This window comes from Cavia porcellus, unplaced genomic scaffold, assembly GCF_034190915.1.
Source record: "Cavia porcellus strain 051 isolate PalLab524CR breed Dunkin Hartley unplaced genomic scaffold, mCavPor4.1 scaffold_1, whole genome shotgun sequence".
Lineage (NCBI taxonomy): Eukaryota > Metazoa > Chordata > Mammalia > Rodentia > Caviidae > Cavia > Cavia porcellus.
The window spans coordinates 164,958,690-164,980,350 of NW_026947484.1; the positions used below are offsets into that span (position 1 = coordinate 164,958,690).

At 43.6% G+C, this 21,661-nt stretch overlaps 2 protein-coding genes across 13 annotated transcripts in view; one reads left to right on the top strand and one right to left on the bottom strand.

Annotated features, from left to right (window-relative positions):
* The window catches only part of Dock7 (dedicator of cytokinesis 7), a 187,927-nt gene extending 179,509 nt beyond the window's left edge, over nt 1-8,418 (top strand). For all 10 annotated transcript variants that reach the window (XM_063259552.1, XM_063259559.1, XM_063259570.1 and 7 more), the window contains 2 exons: nt 4,953-5,120; nt 7,973-8,418. In XM_063259552.1, coding sequence (XP_063115622.1) covers nt 4,953-5,120; nt 7,973-8,015 — 211 coding nt within the window. In that variant the 3' untranslated portion in view covers nt 8,016-8,418. The remainder of the gene's footprint in view (nt 1-4,952; nt 5,121-7,972) is intronic.
* A 918-nt stretch (nt 8,419-9,336) lies between these two features.
* Usp1 (ubiquitin specific peptidase 1) lies at nt 9,337-21,409 on the bottom strand. 3 transcript variants are annotated; one of them, XM_063259652.1, is made up of 9 exons: nt 21,036-21,409; nt 19,003-19,194; nt 17,615-17,735; nt 17,054-17,158; nt 16,289-16,449; nt 14,447-15,078; nt 13,857-14,027; nt 13,109-13,310; nt 9,337-12,292 (listed from the first exon to the last, which is right to left on the bottom strand). In XM_063259652.1, exons 1-9 carry the CDS (start codon nt 21,041-21,043, stop codon nt 11,560-11,562), a joined length of 2,325 nt encoding a protein of 774 aa, XP_063115722.1. In that variant the 5' UTR covers nt 21,044-21,409; the 3' UTR covers nt 9,337-11,559. The 3 variants fall into 3 exon arrangements, with proteins under 3 accessions (XP_063115722.1, XP_063115727.1, XP_063115725.1); XM_063259657.1 differs by having other exon boundaries at nt 19,003-19,218; XM_063259655.1 differs by having other exon boundaries at nt 19,003-19,240.
* Between the last annotated feature and the right edge of the window lie 252 nt (nt 21,410-21,661).

Below are 21,661 nucleotides of genomic sequence, written 5' to 3' on the forward strand. Positions count from 1 at the left end.
CACTGGGATTACAGCCATGCACCACCACACCCAGCTTCTTTCATGTTAAAGATTGGAGAAGCCAAGGCTCAGGAAATGCTTTTAACTTGAAACTACCACTAGATTACTTAATTTGAAAGATGCTATTTATTGGGAATCTTTAGTGTGTGGTCTTTCTGCTTAGGGAGCGTACATCAGTAACTGGGAAGGAAAACTGTAGACCTGAGCTTGCCAGGTCAGTGACCCTTTCCCAGGTCACTGAATACCTGTGACCCGCAGTTCCTCACCTGAGAAGTGCCTCTCCTAGGAAGGATGTGCGAGTTAGGTGGAACCCCGGGGCACACGGGGGCCTTATCCCAGTCTGAGCAGGCAGCACACAGAGCGCTGGAGGCTATGATTGATTGCACTGAAAAGATTCCAAGGGCAAAAGCCGGCTCATTGGAGAGTTGGGGGCCCTCTATCATGCAGCCACACTGTGCTGAGTGCTGACAGTGTGTGCCACCCGCTGTCTGCCAGGGGTGCCCTCCCCTGGCACACTGGGATCCCAGGCTCCAGTGAAAGGCAGCAGTCACCAGGAACTGAATGGTCACGAGCCACTGAAGGCACAGTGAACCCTTCACCACTCTGGAAGCCATGGTGACCCTCCCAGACCCAGATCTCTGGAGACCAACCGAGGCCAGGTTGGCAGTGAGGCCTCCCTAGGAACAACAGTCTTAGGCAGTTCCTCTGCACACAGAAAACACTTGGCATATAATGAATGGGTGTTTTTTAAGTGTGAAATTTTGAACTCTGCATGATGGCACATACCTATAATCCCAGCAGCCTAGGAGGCTGAGGCAAGAGGATCACAAATAGAAGCGGAAATGGGACAACTTAGTGAGATCCTGTCGCAAAAGCAGAAGAGGGTTTGGAACGTAATTTTGTACAGAGGCCAAGGGTTCATTCTCCATACCACAAAGTAATTTTTTTACAAAAATTTGTAAACAGGAAAAACTAGTCATTCATCAACTGGATGCTTCATTTTTGCTTGGCTAACAGTGTGATCATATAAAAGGAAATGATTAATTCAGTTGGCAGGGTTTCACACATTTGCTAAGAACCTAGGAGGATGGATACTAGCTTTCCAGACAGAAAGGAGGGAGGTCACAGTTAATGGGGCAAAAATGGGAGCCAAGTTCAGGCTCAGAAAGGTAAGCAGTCCATTGAGGCTGAAACCGTGGATTCCGTGAGAGGGGGTGGTCAGCAGAGCCGGGAAGGGAGATGAGGGGAGGTTACACCTGCAAAGGGCTTGGCACCGCTCTGCTGCCGCTCCTCGTCATGTCAGCCAGAACCCCAGAGCCACTGTCAGGACCTGGCCCCACTTCCTCCCCTGCTTTCGCTCTCCAGGTTACGAATTAGGGGTTTCTCATACCAGATCATTTGATTGGATGAATTTATTAATGGCAGAAGTAATTCAATTCAATTTTGATATCTGCAAAATGTGGGTAATGCTGACTTGTTTAAGTAGCTTGAAATGGGGTCTCCTTTTTCCACTGTGTTCATTATCACAAATTCTGTCAATTTCTCCAACTCAGACATGGGAAACACCTGAAACCTCCCAAAGCTTTTTCAAGTGTCTGATATTTTGTACTTGAATTTATCTTTTGAGACATAAAAACATACAAATGGTACATATTTCTGGGGTACTGTGTACTGTTTTGATACGTACATACATCATGTATGTATATGTGCATTATGTATGTAGACATATACATATGTCCATACCGTGACAAGACCACCACATGTTGTCCATCCCTGGCCATTGATAGCGAGTAAACATGGCAGCACAGCTGTCTCTGCCACAGACCGACTTGCTTTCCTTTGTGTGTGCAGCTGGGATTTGGTTGTGCTCTCCATCATGACTGTGCGAGTTTGCCTTTCCAGCAGCATCTGGTGCTGATCACCTTCGTCTTTGGAGAACGCTCGTTCTCACCAAAGGGAGGTGGTCGGCTCACTTGGGTTGGATTCGCATTTCCCTGATGGTAGTGAGTGGTGCTGGGCATTTTTCATTGGCCATTTGTATGTTTTCTTTCCAGATAAATACCTATTTAGATCTGTTGTTGATTTTCAAATCAGGGATTTGAGGTGTTGAATTTGTTTAGTTTTTTACATACTCTGGATACTAATTCCATGTCAGGTGTAGTTTTCAGATACTTTCTCTCATTCAGTCAGTTGTTTCTTCATTGTGCAGAAGCTAGATGAGCTCACAATGCTGGTTTTAGAAAACCCCAGGAAACAGCTCCTGTTATATGGAAAAGATGACCTTTAGTGGGAAAAGAAGCCTGTTACCCTTGCGTAGGATTGACTGATTTCCAGCATTAGTTTTTTATCAGTTGGGAGGTTTAAAACAAAATGAACCCTACTGTCTTTGTGAGCCAGGTGATCGTGGAGCAGCCCGGAATAGGTCACAGGCATACAGTGAGAGTCAGGTACACTTTGTGTGATCTTGGTGTTGTTTTGGAACATTTTATCATAGCTACAGTTCTATTGCATATATGAATTCCTGTAGCAAGTGGGTCTCTTTGTTACTGCTTGCACAGAAACTTGTCCAAGTTCCCAAAAATGCAGAAAGAACATTGACTCCCCCAAAAAACTATATAATATAAACCTTCCAAGAAGCTTATAGCCAATACTACATTGTTTTCATGTTTACCATTTATTTTTATACCAATTACATATGAGCTTAAATTCTTATTGCTCAATTAAAGTTAAAACAGTTATTGTAATGACTATATTTTTTCAAGTTTAATCTTTTATATTCCTATTTTTTAAACTGAAGTCAAATTTGAGTGTGGTGTAGTTTATACCACAGTTGATCTTTTTTCTTTTGCTCAATGAAAATTCCCATTGTGAAATTACCAAGCCAAAGTACAGAGACATCTGTGGTCCAAGCATGTCCCAGAAAACTCAGGATTAGCACAGGCAAGAATGCTGGTGGTCCAGTCTCCGTAATGGCTGTCAGGCCTTACATGTAAGCAGAGTGTCTTTGTAAGTTTTATGTGATAGTTCAGTTGGCTTTTATTACTGAAAACAATACATTTGCATGTGTTTTCTTTTTTTCTTTGTTTGTTTTGAGGATTTGTCTTTGAAAACTTTTCATTCTTGGTTAGATTGACAATGTAGTGTTTCTAGCATTTGCTATGAATGAACAGAAAGAGAATCCTGTACCTTCCACTCAGTCTGAGAGCAGAACGCCCCCTAGGTCTCCACTTTAGTGTCCCCTGCCTTCCTTCAGAGGAAGCTGGTGTATTTAATTTCTCATTGTTTGTTTTGGTGTCTTTTGCTGTTTTTACCAGAAATGAACGTATCCCAAAATAAGAGTTCAGCTTTACAGTCTTAGGTAAGAGAATTTCAGGGAGAGCTATCAGAATTTGACCGCCTGTTTCTGGATGTTGCTGCATGAGAGCGTTCCCAGGTTTCTGCCTGACAGTTGTCCGGCTGGCTCAGAGGCTCCTCTTCAGCCAGCGGAGGGAACATTTTTCCCAAAGCACATGAGCCGAATTTAGCAGTAGTGTTTGAGTCTGGGTTCATGTCACCATGACCTTCATCTGTACTTGGCGCATGCTAACATTGTAGCGTTTACCAGTCTGGTGCATGTATGTTGCACTAAAATTACATCTCCTTCACTACCAGTTACTGTGGTAGAATGGTTTCCTCTTCCTTTGAGAGCGCTGGAGTCATTTGTATGAGTCGACTAGACTTTTATTTATTTCTATTTATTTGTTGGCAGTACTGAGCTACGTCCACAGGGGCCCCTTCTGGATAATCTTGTGAGGCTACCCAAAGTGGGCTCCGGCCTGCACCCCTCCTGCCATAAACACAGTGGGTAGTTCTTTGGTTGCTTGATTTGTTTTCATACGGTCCTCATTAGGTTTTTGTATCTCAGCTTTGAAAAATGAGTTGAGAACCCTTCTCTGGATTAGATTCTATTGTACTCCAAAACAATTGTTAAACTGTAGTAGCTTTCAGACATAGCTAAATCAGGTTATTGGATGAACTTTTTCTTACTCTGTTTTTCTGTTCTTATCTAGAAAAATACAATTTCAGTTTCTTTTGCATTAAATTTTGCATATAGTGTCCTCTACAGCTTTTTAAACTTCCTGTTTCACGTTTTAAATGTCTAGTAGGGTGTGTCTGACCTTCTGTGTTTAATCTTGGCAACAATTAGTGTTTTTTAGTTTTTATCAGATAGCCATTATGTCCATGTTTTATGTGTGTTCTAAGAGATGAGGTCTTGCTGTGGCTGCACGGCCTGGCCCTGAACGTTAACCCTGCCATCCTCTCCCAGGCTCAAATGTCTGGGACCACTGCAGTGCACTCCCTTCACGCTCCGCGGCCCTCGATGGTTCGTCGCACTGTCAGGGTTCCCCTTTCCACATCGCCTGGTCTAGTGCTCACCCTTCCTCTGAGCCTCCTCTGTGACACAGCATCAGGGCCGCTTCCAGGTACCAGTGTGCTGCAGCCCACCAGTGTGGATATGGCTGCTTTTAAAAACTGTTCTTACTTCCTTCATCTCTTGGGCTCCAGATATTCCTCTTAAACATCTGAGTAAGTTGGATGAAGGACCCTTGTCTAGGACTGTTCACAGGGAAATGTGTTTGCACAAAGGCAGCATCGCCGCCACACTAGCAGGTATGAGCGTGTCCTATGATGGGGTCCAGGCCGGTGGTGACATCAGAAAGCAGCTTCAAAATGGATGCTTAAAATTTTTAATTAGACAAAACTGCAAGTGTTTACTAGATTGTACAAGGACTCGGTTGGCCATCTGTTCAATCCCCTGCCTTAAAGCCAAAGGAAAGGCTTATTTAACCCTCAGCTAAAAGCCTGTCCTTAAGGCATGTGCACGCATTCACGTGTGTTCTCAAGCATGGGTGGCACCGAGCCTGCCAGCCCTGCCGGAAGCAGCCCTGTGGTACCGTGTGTCCTGCCCCCAGGTGTGAGGACGCCTTGCGGAAGAATAAGAGCTTAATTGGGCCGGACCAGAAGGAGTACCAGCGGGAGCTGGAGAGGAACTACCACCGCCTGAAGGAGGCGCTGCAGCCGCTGACCAACAGGAAGATCCCACAGCTGTACAAGGCCGTGCTGCCCACCTCCGGCCACAGGTGCGCCTGGTGTCCCATCACTGTTAAGCTCTTTAATAGTGAAGTAGGGTAACTCTTACTATGTGGCTTCAGGTGTTGTATCCCCCGGAACCCAATGATAAACTAGTGTAAGCCTTTTGCCCACTGTACATTAATCAGGCTGTGCGCAGAGAATCATAACGTTGCATTAAACACACGTCCCACCTGGAGCAGCTCTTCAAGTCTGGCCCCAAACCATTCCCTCTAAGTCCTGTCATAGGCACCTGTGGTGGTGCACAGCTGTAATCCTACCACTCGGAGGCTGAGGCAGTAAGTTGTCGGTTTCTGTATCAGAAAAAATCACTTTCTGGTTTTTTTTGGAGGGGAAAATTCACTCAAGTGTTCCATTTCCTTCCACTATGACTAAGTAGTACACGTAGTTTTCTTCCTTTTTTAAGTGCGGGCAAAGTAGAAATGGAAACAGCTTGGAACTGTGTACAGCTGAACCCAGTTGTAGGAGAGGGTAACCTCATCTGCTTTTTAGATTTGTCTTCCAGTGAAACGACACTGCTTGCGTTGCACAGGTTGTTAGGAGTAAATGCATCACATGTGCAGAGTCCTGGGCAGTGCCCACATGCAGCTGTTAGCATCCGACTTCTGGAAGGGACACAGGAAACTGCTAAAAGTAAACTACATTTTGAAATCAAATTTACATACAACTGTTAGATTCTTGTGGCACTGCAATCTTTTAACTCACTGTTCTTGGAGTGACCACTATAAACGGGGACTGACAAATTAATACCTGCAAGGCTATTGGAGCTGCTTATGCAAAAACAGTGCAGATGCAGGGAATTTGGCACTGCAGAAGAAAATTAAACTAGTTGTTTAATCACCTGGAAATCAGTCCCAGTCCTACTTTGAGGTCTATGGATAAGTTTACTCACACCCACTGGGAAGCATCCCATCCCGCTGTGCTCTGCTCAGCTTCGCAGGGTCTTCCTCAGCCTGAGGGGGCAAAGGCCCCTGCAGGGGCAGAGGCCACAGCCTCTAGCCGGTTTCTACCAACCCAAACCCGCACAGCCATGGTTCTGGGGGAGGTGTCCTTGCAGAGTCCCTGGGGAGAGTACATCCTATCCCCTCCATTCCGCATCCATCCTGTCAGGCACCGTGAATTTCCTGCCCTCAGAGGGGTGCCCAGAACTCTGCCTCGTGTCTCAGAAGGCCATGTCTTTCCTCTCCAATGGACGCCTCACACCAGATCTGAACTGTCTGTGATCACTTCATAGCCAGTTCTCTGAGCTCCAGCTGCTTGTGGGGACTGAGCCCAGGACCTGAGTCACACTAACAGCACTTTCCCATTGAGCTACATCCCAGCCCTTTATTTATGTATTTATTTAACAGTGTTTATTTGCCCTGCATTATATCACCAGGCCTTGTTTGAACTAGGGTCTTGCTAAATCATTAAATTGCTGTGTTGCCCAGGCTGGCCTTGACCTTGGCAGACCTTGCCTCTGCCTCTTGAGTCTGGGATTACAGGTATGCACCCTCTACCCAACTTTAGCTTCAATTAATGTTTCTATGTAGATTCTTGGAATTTAGAAAAACCCGTTCTCCTTGAACCATAGATAGCTTTCAAGACTGCTGTTTTCATTGTAATCAAAAAAGAGATTGGGGATGCAAAACTCTGTGACTTCTGTGTGCCTGCCTTTCCTGTCCTGAGGGTACCAAGGCGCATGAATTAATGGCAGGAAGGGTAAGCAAAAGTAAGCAGCCAGGGGCAAAGGAAAACATATTAAAAGGTATTTCGAGACTACTACCTCTCCCAGTCTTAGGAATTTAAAAAATAAAAATTTCTTAGACATAAAATCTGCAAAGGGGCCGGGGGTTTAGCTCAGTGGCAGAGTGCCTGCTGGCAAACGCGTGGTAATGAGTTCAATCCCTGGTAGCAAAAAAAAAAAAAAAAAATTACACTGTAAGATCTGCACAGCACTCACCTGGCAAATGTGAGGTCCTGAGTTCCATTGCTGGCACCAAATATATATATATATATGTAAACGCTGTAGTGTTACTTAGCAGTAGGTGTGACATCTAAAGACAGTGGTTCTGACCATGCCCTCCAGGACCCATGGAGAAGAGTCCATAGAGCCTTGCAGGAACAAGGCCTCAAAACCTCCGGTTAAAAGCAAATACAATTCACCTGTTTCCATGTTCACACTCTCAGGGTGCTGCGACATCTTCCCGAAGACATGAAATATGGTTATCAGAAAAGACTGAGGATGGAGGCAGACAGGAGAGTCTGGATTTCTCTTCATCCAGTCTGCACCAGGGCCTGTTTTCTAAATGTCTTTCAGCTTAGTTTTAATGTGCTATTTGTAGTAACGTAATTAGTTTTTTGGTAAAATTGTTTTTCCATTTAATTCCTAATATGGTAACTATCAATACATATATTTACATTAGCAAGTTTTCTAAGTTCTTCAATAATTTCTAAGAACATAAAATGAATCTGAGACACAGTTTTGAAACCACTGGTTTAAGACTTAAAATATTCTAATGAAACACCTGCCTTTTGCCATTTAATAGCCCAGATTTTCTCTTTAAAAGCTCTGCTATCATCTGGCCCTTGACTGATTATAATATCAGTGACAGCTATTCAACAAACGCACTATCAAATCAGTAGACTTAGCAGAATGGTTATTTCCAGTCTGTAATCTGTAGGTCAGGATATATAAAGCAGAATACATTAGAATGAGCTTCAAAGATAATAAAAAACTCACAGCAAAGCTTTAGAAATAACTGTGGAAGAAAAAGTATGTAAAACATCTTTGTGAATTTTTTTTTCAAAGTGTGGTACACTTCTTGTTTTCTTCTAACTGTGTCTTCTGTTTTTTCTCCAGAGATTCCTTCAGTCGAATAAGCCTTCGCAAAATGGACCTCTAAACTCAGTGCCCTGTATTCATTTGAAAAGAGCCATGTATTCAACACTGAGTGTAAGAGGTTAAGATCTGCTGAAGAACAGAATTGGGATGTAATTGTGGAGGTTACAGCACTGATTCCCTCGCTGAAGAATACCAAAACAGTGTCAGTTGTAGTGTTAGTTTGAGAATCATGGCAATGATTTCTAACATTCTGGAACACACTGTTACCTTTTTTTAAAAGACATTTTAATGACTCAAAGGTACACTATACATAGACCATTATTTATACCATAGCTGTTAAATTTATTTACTTTAAGTTCATATTTTTTAATTTATATTACCCTTTATAGATCCGTTTTGGAACCATCTTAAATGTAGTATTGCTTATTTTAAAGGTACAATTAAACATGTGAACGTTTACACTAGCTTCCATGCGTGGCACTTGGACATGTGTTCTTTACTGAAAGAGGCAGAGGAAATTGTCCCAAAGCTAGTTCCAAGAGAGCTGAGCATAGTGGCTGAGGGTTAGGCTGAGGCCTAAAATCCCAGCTGTTTGGGAGGCTAAGGAGGGAGTTTTCATGCTAGAGGCAGTGGGACCAATCTAGCCAGGCCTTGTACTAAAATTAAAAAAGGCTGGTAGTTCAGGGATAGAGTGCTCCTGAGCACCACCCCCAGTACCACCAAAGTTAACAGCTCCAGTTAGCAAAATCAAAATCAAAATCGAGTCATTTTGTAGGTCCAAAGAACCCACATTAAATAAAGGGATTCATGGGTATAAAGAGATACTGGTCAGGAAATTTTATTTCCCATTTAGATGCTCCCCCCAAAAGATAAAATTTTTGTCTCTAAATTATCAAGTACTGAGAGCTAGCTTGATTTTTATGGCTCTGTCCTATTAGGAGTTTCAAGTTAAGCAGTCAGTTGTGAGGCAGTTTCTGATGACAGTAGTGATTAAATCCCAGGAGCACTGGCCAGATGCCCAGCGCTTATTTTTTAGTTTGAGAAAGGGTCTCATTTGCCCAGGCTGGCCTCAAACTTAAGCTTCTCCTTCCCTAGCCTCCTATTTTTTTGTCTTTTTCATTTTTACCGGTACCAGAGATCGAACTCACGACCGCCTGCTTACAAGGCAGGTGCTTATGCCGCTGAGCTAAATCCCCAGCCCACCTCCTGACATTCTTACAAGTGGGTGCTACCATACCCTGCATCTGCCAGCAGTCTTTTTAATTATTTCAACAAAACGTTAGGAATCTGCCTCAACTATTTCATGTCACCATAATGGTAAGATAGAGCTACAGTTCTGTCCATTAAATGAGAAGTCACATAGCACATAAAAAGTAAAACAGTTGTTACTCAAAATCAACCTGTTTATTTAAAGTTGGAACTTCATGTGAAAAGGTAATACACAAAAAAATTTAAGATACAATTGCTTATCAGGCTTTTCCCAAACAGTTCATATTCCCAAATTCTGCTGGTGTCCATACAGCGTTTTTGTGCAGTGCTGTGTACTGCTGGCACCCTTGTCTACTCATCAGTTACACGAACCACTTCAGGACCAGCCAGAGGTAATCACCTGCCATTGTCTGTGGCTGTCCGAAAGTCTGCTTTATCCTGGCGATGGCCAGCGTCCCCGCTGAGCTCACATATAGAGGAGGCAATTACTGTCTCAGATTCCTCTTCAGACAGACACTAACTCAGACTGAGTCATCAAAAGTTTTTTTAGATGACTGGACCCAAAGGATTTATGGGAAGAGCAAAAGGGATGACCTCAGAAATAGGCTCAGTGGTGGAGCAGTACACAAAGGCAGGCCCTGGGCCCAGCCAGCACCACAGATGGAGGGGAGCCAGGGCAGTTGAGAAAAGGCAGGGAGCCAAGAATGGAGACTCACACCTGGGAGACTATTGGCAAGGGGGGGGAGGAGGGGGGGGAGGCGGGCTCTGACCTGTGCCACTTCCCAGTGGGTTTCATTTAGGTAGGCTGGGCCACTTTACACTAAGCTCAGTGATGCTATCAAAGACCTTACAGTTTAATTATGTGGTACTGATTATTTTCTGGACTGAGGACAGGCTTCTTGTTTAAAACTTTTGGTGTGACACAGTATATTGTAACTCCTTAGTACTGGTGCTCAGGAATCTGCTCGTTTTCAATTAACACTGACCCTCTTTGCTGGGTGTGCTGGTGCAGACCTGTAATCTGAGCCCCCGCAGCTGAGGCACAACCATGGGGAGTTAGTCCAAGGCCAACCTGGGCTATTAGAGCAAGATCCCACCTCAAAAAGAACTAAAAGTGAAAAACTGGCTCTTTTATCAGTGGCCCAAACCCTGTCCTACACCTGTTCCATCATCTTACAGGTAGTGCACGAGGGCTGTTTTTAAGGCTTCTTGTGATTCCAGCTACAGAAAGGGGAAAGAATCTCTTCTTGTATCACTTCCCGGTTGACTTTTATTGAAACGGTATGTGTTACCCTAATAGCACATATAAATTGTTCAGTCATTAAAAAAATCAGTACCAAGAATGTTCTTTAAGTCTAACTGGCCACTTACCAATTTAGTATATAATCCAGGTTAAATTTCTGGTGTGTACCCAAAGCACTGTTAATAAATTCTTGTTTTGGAGGCCATTAAACTATGTCTACTCTAAAGGACCCCTAGGATGCTACATTGTATTGTAAACCTCCCAAGTGTGACAACTTGGACTATTAACAATTTCTGAGAAAGTCTTCACATCCACTGTCAGAAAAGGTAACTGTGCATGGTTATTCTCATGCCTTCCTCCTTCAGCTGTACTTACAGCAAGAGCACACCACATAAAAATATTTAAACATTTGTATATACAGGTAAGTAACTTTTATTGACCTCCCAGTTTTTAAAAAAAGTTAAATTTAAGGTCATATCCCTCAATTTTGATGTATTATATACAGATCATGCAGAATGAGTACGAAGAGATATAAATTAGTCCATGCCCAAAAAGATGGACTATAATACAGAATCACCTTCATAAATATATATAAAATCTTGTGAAGATAAAAGGGACGTGTAGTTTTTCTGGGACACTTTCCAAAGTGATTCAAGGCACGAATCGCATGCCCCTGCCTGAACACCACCATCTAGATTTTGTGCCTGTGACACAGCCCATCAGAGATCTGGCTTCTTGGCTGAGGAAGCTAAATCTATTGAATGGAATTCTATTCCTTAGGTGAAAAAGCACAGACCTATAAATATGTAGATAACTTCTCCAAAATACGGAGAATACAAATACAAACACTTTATTCTAAAAAGCAAACAAAAAAAAAAAAAAAACTGGTGTAAATCCAAAGGCTGAAATGCTTCCATTCTGGATAAGTCAATTGTTTGTTCCCAGGAGCTAACAAATCACTTGTCTCTATGAAGGAAAATGAATTCTAAAAATTAACATGGTTTTTCAGTATTTCAAATCTCACTATTTTATAAAAACATAGAGACCCATAATATCCAGTAACTTTAAAAGACAAGCTAAAAGACTCTGCTGTAATCAACTTTACCAATGTTGGCCAGGCCAGTTTAATATATACACAGGGAAAATATGCCCTCTATAATTTCTTATAAAATAACAGATAAGGAGTAGATGTGGGAGATGTAGATGGGGAAAGAGAATTCAGAAAGTCCTTCTCTTCCGTAACTTTCACTTCAGAATCATCAAAAAGCAACCACTTCCCCTCATACTCTTTTAAACTCTGCACTACACAGGAAATCTTGTTCTCAAATCCACTCATGTAAATGCCTGTTTGGTCACTGGAGTCCTTGTTCCTGTCTGCTTCGTGGGTCCCGCTGGTACTGTTGATCTCAGAATCTCTGCTTTCAGCGAATGCCACACCAGCAGGCTTATCAGGATTGGACGCTTTGTTGTAGAGCTCGTAATCTGCTTTGCTCTTCTGCCCTCCAAGAAGTCCGACAGCTTCTACATTTTTCTTGTTCAAAACTTTACTTGGCTGTGTAGTTCCACCAGCTCTCAAGGACATTTCATCATCGTAAGTTTCAACCGCACCCCTTGCTTCCTCCTCATTCAGTGGCTCTGGCTTCCCTACTTCGAACATCTGGTCAACCACAAAGTTCTCCTTGTCTAGTTCTAAGCAGCTGAGGTCGGTAACTTTAACAGAAGCTGTGTAATGCCCACTGCTAATTGTGATGCCGCTGTGCATCACCACTGCAAATAACCCATAGCTGTCGTTAGTTGGCCGCGTACTCCACTCTTCCAGGGACAGCTTGAGGGGTGTCAGCAAGGGAGTGTTGATCTTGGAAAGTCCACCGCCGTAACAGTCACCCCTTTGAACAGGAAAAAAAAAGGTTGCCTGGAATTCCATGTCAAGCCCAAATGTTTATACCCATGTGAAACCAAGTAAAAGTCTGAATGAACACCTCCTGGGGTTCACAGAAATAATAAAAACAAGACTTCAATTTTGAGTATATACACAAACACTGAAACTCAGTTGTTTCTTATATGGGTTATACAATTTTTTCCTCATTTATTTCCCTAAATGAACTTTTTTGAAACCAAAATCCTTCACATTTTAGTCGGTTTTAATGGTATCTTTAAAAGATTTGGTAGCAACATGAAACATAGCAAAAGAAAAAGTCCACAGACTGCAGAAAAACTGTCCTCCTAAGGTGCAACGATGTGTGAGCAACTGGCAAACCCCTGCCACCGTTTCCAACAAGTCAGGTACGAGCAGCAAGTCCACAATGTGCGTGCCAGAGCAAGTCCGCACCCAAAGTGGAATGAGCAGTTTCACACTTAACAGCACCTTCTCATACTTTTCTAAAACGACTACTTTTGATTTCCTAGCTTACCTTACCTTAAAAACTAAAAAAGGCTTTGCCTTTCTACCTTCAAAATGTCAGTGTATTTAACATTTCTTCCGTTTTAATCAGTTCTACTGAAACTGAATTCTATTACTTCTACAAAATGAATGTGCAAGATAAAAATACTTTTAAAGAATGTTCACACCAAAAGGATTTACACACATGCATTTTAATGAGAACAAAACTTTCTCTAAAGCAATCTACAAATTCATTTTGATCAATACTTGGTTAGACTCTAGCAGCGTGTTCTTCCCATAACTTTTATTTAGAAATACTCACTCCAAGCCACTAGCAGCAAAGCACTTCAAATGAATGGTTATAACTTCAGGCATTTTGTCAAACAGAAGACTTCGCTCAGCTTCAGTGTAATGATGGCAATTTTCACAGAAATATTTATCTTCTCCTACAATCCTCTCCACAGAAGCAAATTGTGAAATTGCCCATCTCAAGGTCTTCATTTCTGTTTTTGGCTCTGGAGAAACTAAAGATAATCTTTTCATCACTTACAAATGTATCTCTCAGGTATTCAAAAATTAAACCACAAAGTTCCATATGTAAAGTTAGAATCCAGTTTTAGCTGACCATCCCATTCCTCCCAGGTAACTAGAGGCTTTTGCTTTGAGGAGCTCATATCTTACAAAGACAGCAAAAACAAGACAGCTGAAGCTTGATCTCTGCCTCAGTGTAGCTACCCCTATTTAAAAGCCAATTTCTACAGTTCCCAGTAGGTAAACCAGCCTCCTGATTACTTCCCATCTCACCCCACACTTTTATGGTCTGCAAAGGACACAACAGTGGCTTGAGTACTATATTACAAATAACCTCCACAGCAGTGTAAGATGAAGACCCCCAAGTTACTCAAGCATTTCATTTTTCCATTCTAATATACTTTATGTCAAAATAAAGATGCACAATTTTCCAAATGCTATTAACAAGTAAAGTTAAGCAAAAAGGCTACATCTCAGACCAAGACACCAGTGTATAATTCTCCCATGGTCCCCACACACAAGGACACAATTGTGCTTACTCTCAGAACTCTCCTCTACTTTGGAAAGCTCATCTTCTTGTACGGGCACGCTGATGTCCTGAAAGTCTTCTCTTCTTTCAGTTAAACTCTCACATTCCAAGCAACGAGTCCTTAATACCAGCTGACCCTGAAACAATTTTTCCACTAGTTCAAAACCTATTTGCTCAGCACCTGAAATGAGAATAGGAAAATATATACAGGTGTAGAGAGCCATGTCTGCACTGAAGTAACTTCATGACTAAGAAGCCCCATCTTCATATCTTAGCTAGTTAGCATGAAGAGGTCCTTTATTCGTGCAATGTGAGTCCTCCATCCTTTCCCACACACCACTGTCTTTTTTGACTGAAAGCAATTCCCTCTAGTTTTATGTAAAATGCTACATAGATGAGAGAAAATACAACCTTCCCATTAAAATGTGCTTGTTTCTTTAGCCATAAATTAACATTCCACAAAGCCAGTTTTTAAAATACATTCAGTGTTAAATTACATTCTTACATAAAAATTTCAGCCAGATTATTCATCCCCCCCAAAAATTCTATTCCTGGAGCTGTTAACACTTCTGCTTATCAGAGCCAAAGACTCATAAGTACCTCTGCTTAGGGGGTCAGCTTCATCAACACTGGCAGGTCCGCCACGTTCCAGGGACCTGTCCAGATCATGCTCCTCCTCTTTACACTGTCCTTTGGGGCCTTGGTTTGCTCTTAGTTTTCCCAGACTACAGAACTTAGAGAGGATGCTGGGCTGCTTTGTTGCAGACTTTAACCAGTTTATTTTTACTCTTGATTTCTTCTGTGAGGCTCGTGCACCCTGGCACTCAGAAGCACACTCAGGGGTCACTTGGGGGGTGCCCTCCAGCACATCCCCAGACGCTCTTCTTTTGGATCTAGTCTGTCTCTGGTTCTCATCCAGTGACTGGTGTTCTTTGGCAACTTTGGCTTTTTTCTTCATGTTACCAAATTCAGTGTCACTTTTTCTTTTCCCATTGCCTTTTGGAGGTTTTTCTTTATGGTCCTCAGAATTCTTCACACTGTCCACGTCCATTCTGTTCATTACACTCGCTTCCTCTTTCGGATGGGGTTCTTCTACCTTTGGAGGTAATTCTGCCACATTTTTTACTTCTTTTTTTAGGAGTTGGCATGTTTCCTGAATGTTTCCCAAAATACACTGCAACACCTCCTGTGCATCATGCTGTAAATATCCTTCATACATGGGGTTGAGTTCCCTATAAATAAAAATGTCCGTTTCATGTACTCTAGTTACAAAGATATACTACAGAAAACCCTTCTAAAAATGCATTTTAAAAACCTAAAGGACTAACAAATCGTTATACCTAAACTTACAACTAAAAGAACACTTTACCCTATTTTCATTATAACACTTTGATCTAAATACATTAACAGTGGCTGACACAGCATTTGAGTTTTATAAAAAAGTGCTTTTTATAGATGTATAAAACCTCACAATTAGCTCCAAGAGGTAGGTACTGTTATCGAAGCGGACAGTGATGGGCAGAGAGTCAGGAAGCACATACCTCCCCCAGGGTCATCCAGAGCTGCACAGGCAGGAGGAAAGCTAGGACTTAAACATGCTCTTGAGGACCACCACGCTACAGCGTCTGCAAGGTAACGCAGCGCACCACCCTATGTCTATTTCAAGCTGAACAAATGAGTTTTTTAAAAACACCCTTTAGGGTCACCCACTCAGGATCCCTCCTGAAAATCCAGGAGCCATTGTAATTCCTTTTTTTTTTTTTTTTCCGTTTTTATCGGTACTAACTCATGACTACCTGCTTGCAAGGCGGGCGCTTATGCCGCTGAGCTAAATCCCCAGCCCCGAGCTGTTGTAATTTCTAATAAAACTCTCCTACCTCCAAAAACAAACTAAAAACCCTAATTAAATTTTAAATGCTATTTTCTAATTGTTTCGTTTTTAACATATCACAAAGCAATCTAATCCTGTTAAATGAGTTTTTTCCTAAGCATATGTAATAAAAATAAAATGCAGTAACTTAACAATTCTCACATGTAAGACACGTTGATTAAACCTACAATTCCTAATCTGAAATCCTTAGGATCACATGTTCAGGAATTCTCAAATTTTCAGACCCGTAGGTAATACGGCGCACAAGTAGAATGGGAATCATAGTATGGGATAAGACTCTAATTGGTTTAAACATCATAATTTTCACAGGAAAGCTCATGAATATTCACATTAGTGATAAGTATGAATAACGGCCATAAATGGCCTCATCCAAATTGAAATCTAATGAATTTAGTATCAAACTTCTGATAACACTTCCGTTTCTTGGCGCTTCTGGGCTATAAAGGGCTATGAACCTGGTGTTTCAGTCTTACTCTGGATTCACATGTAACTCCAGGAAGGCTGGCAGGCAAGCAAGCAGCGCGTTACAACTGTGACCACATGGGCGGTACCTGAGTGTGTTCAGCAGCCGCCGTGGCTGCGTGGCAAGCTCGTCAGTGTATTTCTCTGGATTTAAGAGGAAACTCGCCTGCAGCTGTTCCACTGAAATGATTAAGGACTGTAAGCTGCATATAAGTTCGTAACTTGCTGAAGAATCTTCTTTGCAATTTCCCTGTCAAGGAAATCAGAATTTTCATTTATGAACAGATTAAATACTGTCTTCAATCTGGATTGGTTTCATTAAGTGATACTGGCTTTTCTAAACTGAATTTCATTATAGGGCTAACTATACTGGGCACATTAACTAAACTTCCTGACAACAGAAAATGTGAGTCCCATCCCTTTTGAGATGGCTGAACCTGTATCCCTTCCACCTCTCCCCCAGAGTGCTGGGATTCAGGAGGGCACCATCCTGGCTATGACCTTTTCAAAGTGACATTCTATGTGGATAGCAATGGTTAAGTGAGAGATTTCCTTAAATACATTCTTTAAAGTTGGCTCTAGGATTATGTGGCTCAGTGGTAAAGCACAGTCAACACAGACTGCACCTTGAGTTCAATCCTCAGTATCTCCCAAAATTTAAAACACAGTGGATAATAGTTATGACAGACTGCAATTATGGTACACAAATGCCAAGTACAACAAACAATACACGGAAGGGATGGAGAAAATAGTCCCTTGTCCTCTTCCTCCCAAAAGTTCCTGAGAACCTATTATTTCTTATCCATTACATTATTGCTCATTTTTAAAACTTCATTATTTTTGCTTTTTTTTACCTTGTCTTTTTGATTGGCTTCATCCTTTAGTGCCTCGTTCTTCTTTGAGATAATATTAAATAAGTGCTTCACTCCAGACTTAAAACCAGGACAAAAATATAGTACCTACAAAAAGAAAGACTGCTTATGGCACAAACGTATCTACACCATCACCCACGGTCCCACCTTCATGAAGCCCTTTGGCCTCTATCACTGGCCTAGGCTGCATGCCTGGCTTAGACTAAGATGCTATGGTTTGAGATTACCAGGACTGTGTTACCAGGAGGCCACACAGCAGGAATCGGACAGAGAAATAAAGGGCTCCATGTAACCCGGATGGATGCGCAATTTCACCTTTACTGACTGCGCTATTTTCTCGTACCACAAGGACATTTAGTAACATGCAATTAGAATTATCATTTTAGCCCACTCTAGTTCATTTACAAAGGCAAAGATGATATGAATGATTAGTCTTCCACGAACCTGAATTTCTCAGAAATCAATGTTACACCACTAAAAAGTGGTGTAAAAAGTGGTGTGCCTCAATGTTTTATTTAGTACAGAGCAAAATTAGCACTTTACCTGAAGTATACTATTAAGATAACAAGTATTGCCAAGATTATTCAGTCCCACAAAAGGCAACAGATTTTCTCTCTTCTCGCAGTTTACAGGCGAGGACTGTGCTGCAGGAACAACCTGATCACTTTGGAGTGGGGGAGAAAGGCAGAATGAAATAGCATCTTAAGAGCACAAAATTTCAGACGAAGTTTTAACAACTCCATACAACCTCAAAAATGCTATATATTCAGATTAAGATATTTTAAAACATCATTTCACTCAACATGCCTCAAAATAAAATATCTTCTTTTCCAGAGTAAAAACCTGAGAAACTAGGACTGCTCCGTCTAGCTCACCAGGACATTTTAATAATTTAATTCTGAACAGTCACCTTGGAATAACTTTAGGACAATATTTGTAAGGCCACCCTAGTCAGGTTCTGTTAACAAATACAAAGACTGTGCAGCTATCCTCCTCAGTTGCTTATGTTTATCACTCTGCAGCACAGTGGGGCCCACAGAATTCACTTCATAACCAGTGGCTGTTACACTAGCACCTTGAAGAACGGACGAGAATGAACGCTGGTGAGTGAAAGGTGCACAATTTCAACTCATCACTGATGAATGTTAAGAAGCCACATGTGGCACCAAATCCACTTCAGTCCCCTGTACAGCGCCTGTGACTTGAGGAGCCAGCAGAGCCCCAGTTGGAGCAATCTGGAGTAAGTATCCATTTTGCACAAACTTTGTCACTGAAGAATCTTTAAGGCTTGTTGAGTTTGTCTTTTGGGTTTTTTGTACTGGGACTTGAGCCCAAGGCCTGTGCTCTGTGCTACATCCCCACTTTTTAATTTCTATTTATTTATTTATTTTTAATTTCAGCCAGTCTCACTAAATTGTTAACCAGCCTAGGCCAGGCTAGAACTTGCGATCTTCTAGTCTCAGCCTCCCAGAGTGCTGGGATTACACTGGTGCAACGCCATACCCAGTTTTAAGTTTGGTTTAACTATTAGTAATAGGAGCTATACACAGTTATGACCACATACCTACATATCTACATGTAACTATGGAATTACAGAGCCAAAATTACTACAGGAAGTGTCAAGTCCTGTGAGGCATTCCCCAAGTCACCTATCTCTACCCTTATATAGGGTGTTGCACTACAAAATAACCGAGTGTGAACTCTGAAAGGTAATTAATACAGCTCCACACTGACCTTAATGAAGCAGGCCAGCATAAACACTGAATAAGCATAGTGTGACCTAGAGGAGCCTGGATTCTACTGCCCCCTTCTGCCTAGGCAGGTCTCCCCACAGTGTTGTCTCACACTCTGACCACCTCTCTGGTCTGTTTCAACCCAAGTTCCCTGCTTCTTCATGATTCAAAGCGCAGAAATACACTTAAAATACATACATTTCTGATCCTCTATATTCAGAAGCTTTTCCTTCATTTTCTTGAGAGTCTGTAAAATCCAAGGCTCTCTTAGTTTCCTTTTTCTGAAAAAACTTCAAGGAAAGTCTGTTTTTCTTGGATGGACTGCCTCTTGAAAGCCCATTACTTTCACTAGGTATGACACCAGGCATCTTCTTTCCAGGTCCCAAGGAGCTGATGAGAATTTACAGAGGGCAACTGTAATCAACAGCAATTTTATCTGTTAAATCACAAACCAAAAAAAGTCTTAGTAATCCTCACTTATCAGTGTAGTAAACAACACAATCATCAGTTGTGAGATAGATTTACTGAGGGAACACTAAGAACTTCAAACCTACTGCCTGGCAATCAGATTCGATTTTACTCCTTAAATGGAAGGAGCTTGCCAAATCCTTCTAACTTGCTTAGCTTTTGTTAACAGTGTCTGGTTATGTGGTCTAGGCTGGTCTCAAACCTGTGCTCTGCCTGCCACAGCCCCTAGAGTATCGAGATTACAGGCATTAGCCTGTGTTATTCTTTAAAGAACAAAAACTGTGGCTGTGCATATCAGAGAATGTCCAGTATCCCACCACTGGGATGCCTGAGGCAGGGTATTGAGGTCAACTTGTGCTATAGAGGAAGACCCTATCTCAAAATGCAAAAAAAAAAAAAAAAAAGATGTGGCTCAGTGGCAGAGCACCCCAAGTTCGAGCCCAGTACTGGGGTGAGGGGAGGCAAAAATGTGACACTGAACTTATTAGCTTACTAGCGACTACAGGCCACAATACACCGTTTAGCAGACCTTTAGTGAAACTGCTGAGGCACACATGCAACTCCAGCACTCTAAGAGGCTGAGGCAAGAAAAATCACAAAATCAAGCCCAGCCTGGGTAATTTAGCATGACTGTTCCAAAAAATAAAGGCCTGGGGCTGCAGCTCAGTGCAAAGGCCCTGGATTCAATCCTCAGTATCACGCCAAAAACAAAAACAAACAAAACGTGAAAAATTGAGCCTGGTATGTTGGTGCACGCCTTTTAATCCCAGCACTTGGAAGGCAGAGGCAAGGTTGCTACAAATTCCAAATCAGCCTCAGTTATACAGCAGCAAGATCCTGTCCAAAAACAAAACCTCAATTTCTCCTTGTGATTTATTAGTTCATTCAAAAAACAAAGACTAAACAGTAACAACCATCTCTAACTCTAAATTATGAGGCAGTAAACACGGATGAATGGAAAAACGATAGCTGGGGACACCAGGGAGTCCCTCTTGCAGTCTTCTCAGTTAACGCGAATGTATTAACATCGCTAAAAAGCTTACAACATAACAATGAACGGCAAGACTTTAGCAGTGCTCGTTTATAACCTATAAACTTGTGCGAAACAGAAAACAACTAAGGCTGAGGCAGTACTTGCCACACTTTCTGCGTATCAAATTCTCATGGTGCTACGCTCCACACTACTCTAGTTCTCCAAACTCTTTAAAAACTGGGTTTAAAAAAAAAAAACTGCTCCTGAGTAGAAAAAAAGACGCTATAAAGACTTGCTACCCTGTGAAACTCCTGAGTGAAGTTAGCGTGGAAGCTGCTAGGCGTCAGTCTCCTTCCTCTGCCTGGAGTCAGCTGCGGGTCCCGTCCCAGGTTCGAGGCGCCGCGTCCCTGCCCTCGCCGCGCTCCGTCCGAGGACCCGACTGCGGCTCGTGGGCCGGCAGCCGCGTCCTGGGTGGCAGGGTCGGACAGTGGGCGCGGCCGCGACCCTGAGTCCCACTGGTGCAGCCCCGCCAGGCTCCAGGCTCCGGCCCGCGAGCCCCGCCCCATCCCGGCCGGCCGGCGCCGCGTCCCCGACACCCGCGCTGTCACTGGGCGTCCTCGGCAGCCCCAGTCCCCGAATCCGCTCCGCTCCTCCCGGAAGCGCGACAGCCCTATCCCGCAGCCACGGCGGGACACATGGCGCCCGCTCCCCGCGGTCCCGCGCGGGGCCAGGCGGCCCGCCGACGCTCTGCCCGTCCGGACCTCCGCCCGCCGCGCCAGGCGCCACTCACCCGGTCATGGCTCGGCCCGCCGCGCGTGGGCAGCCGCCGAGCCCGTTCCGGCCCGGCCGGCGCTCACATCACGAGCGGCGCCTGCCAGGCCGCTCGCGAGCCGCGCGGTCCCCGCTCCGCGCCTGCCGCTGCTGCCGCTGCCGCCGCCGCCGCCGCCGCCGCCGAGGGAACTTGGCGCGTTTTCCTCCGCGAGGACCCCGCGCCTCCGCCCGCCCGCCCGCCGGGCCGCGCCCAGGCGGCCTGACACACGCCGGTTCCGGGTGCACGCGTCGCAGCGAGCCAGGCAGAGCCGCCTCGCTCCCGACGCGTCCCCACTCGCAGGGTTCGGGCCGTGACAACAACAGCGCCTGGTGTTAATGGGTGCCGCGGATTCAAACCGCGCAGGCACCGCCCCGGGCAGCCCACAAGGGTCCTCCGCAGAGCGCGCGAGCGCTGGCCCTCTGACAAACGGGATTAAGCAGATAAGACTTTTTTTTTTAACTATTCGTGCGCGCGAAACTAGGGAAAGCGTACGGGTCGGCAGGCGGGACAGAGAAAACATGGGACTGGCCCCTTCCTCAACAAGCCCGGAGGTGGTCAAAGGCGCCAATCTCTAACAGTCCCCAAAACCACGCCCCCAACACCAG

What these genes read in the sequence shown, in the direction of transcription:
- Usp1 (XM_063259652.1), bottom strand. An exon ending in AGTAGAGGAGAGTTCTGAGA is followed by an intron (nt 13,311 to 13,856) that starts GTAAGCACAATT and finishes GATTATCTTTAG; the next exon opens with TTTCTCCAGAGCCAAAAACA. An exon ending in TTTGCTGCTAGTGGCTTGGA is followed by an intron (nt 12,293 to 13,108) that starts GTGAGTATTTCT and finishes TCCTGTTCAAAG; the next exon opens with GGGTGACTGTTACGGCGGTG.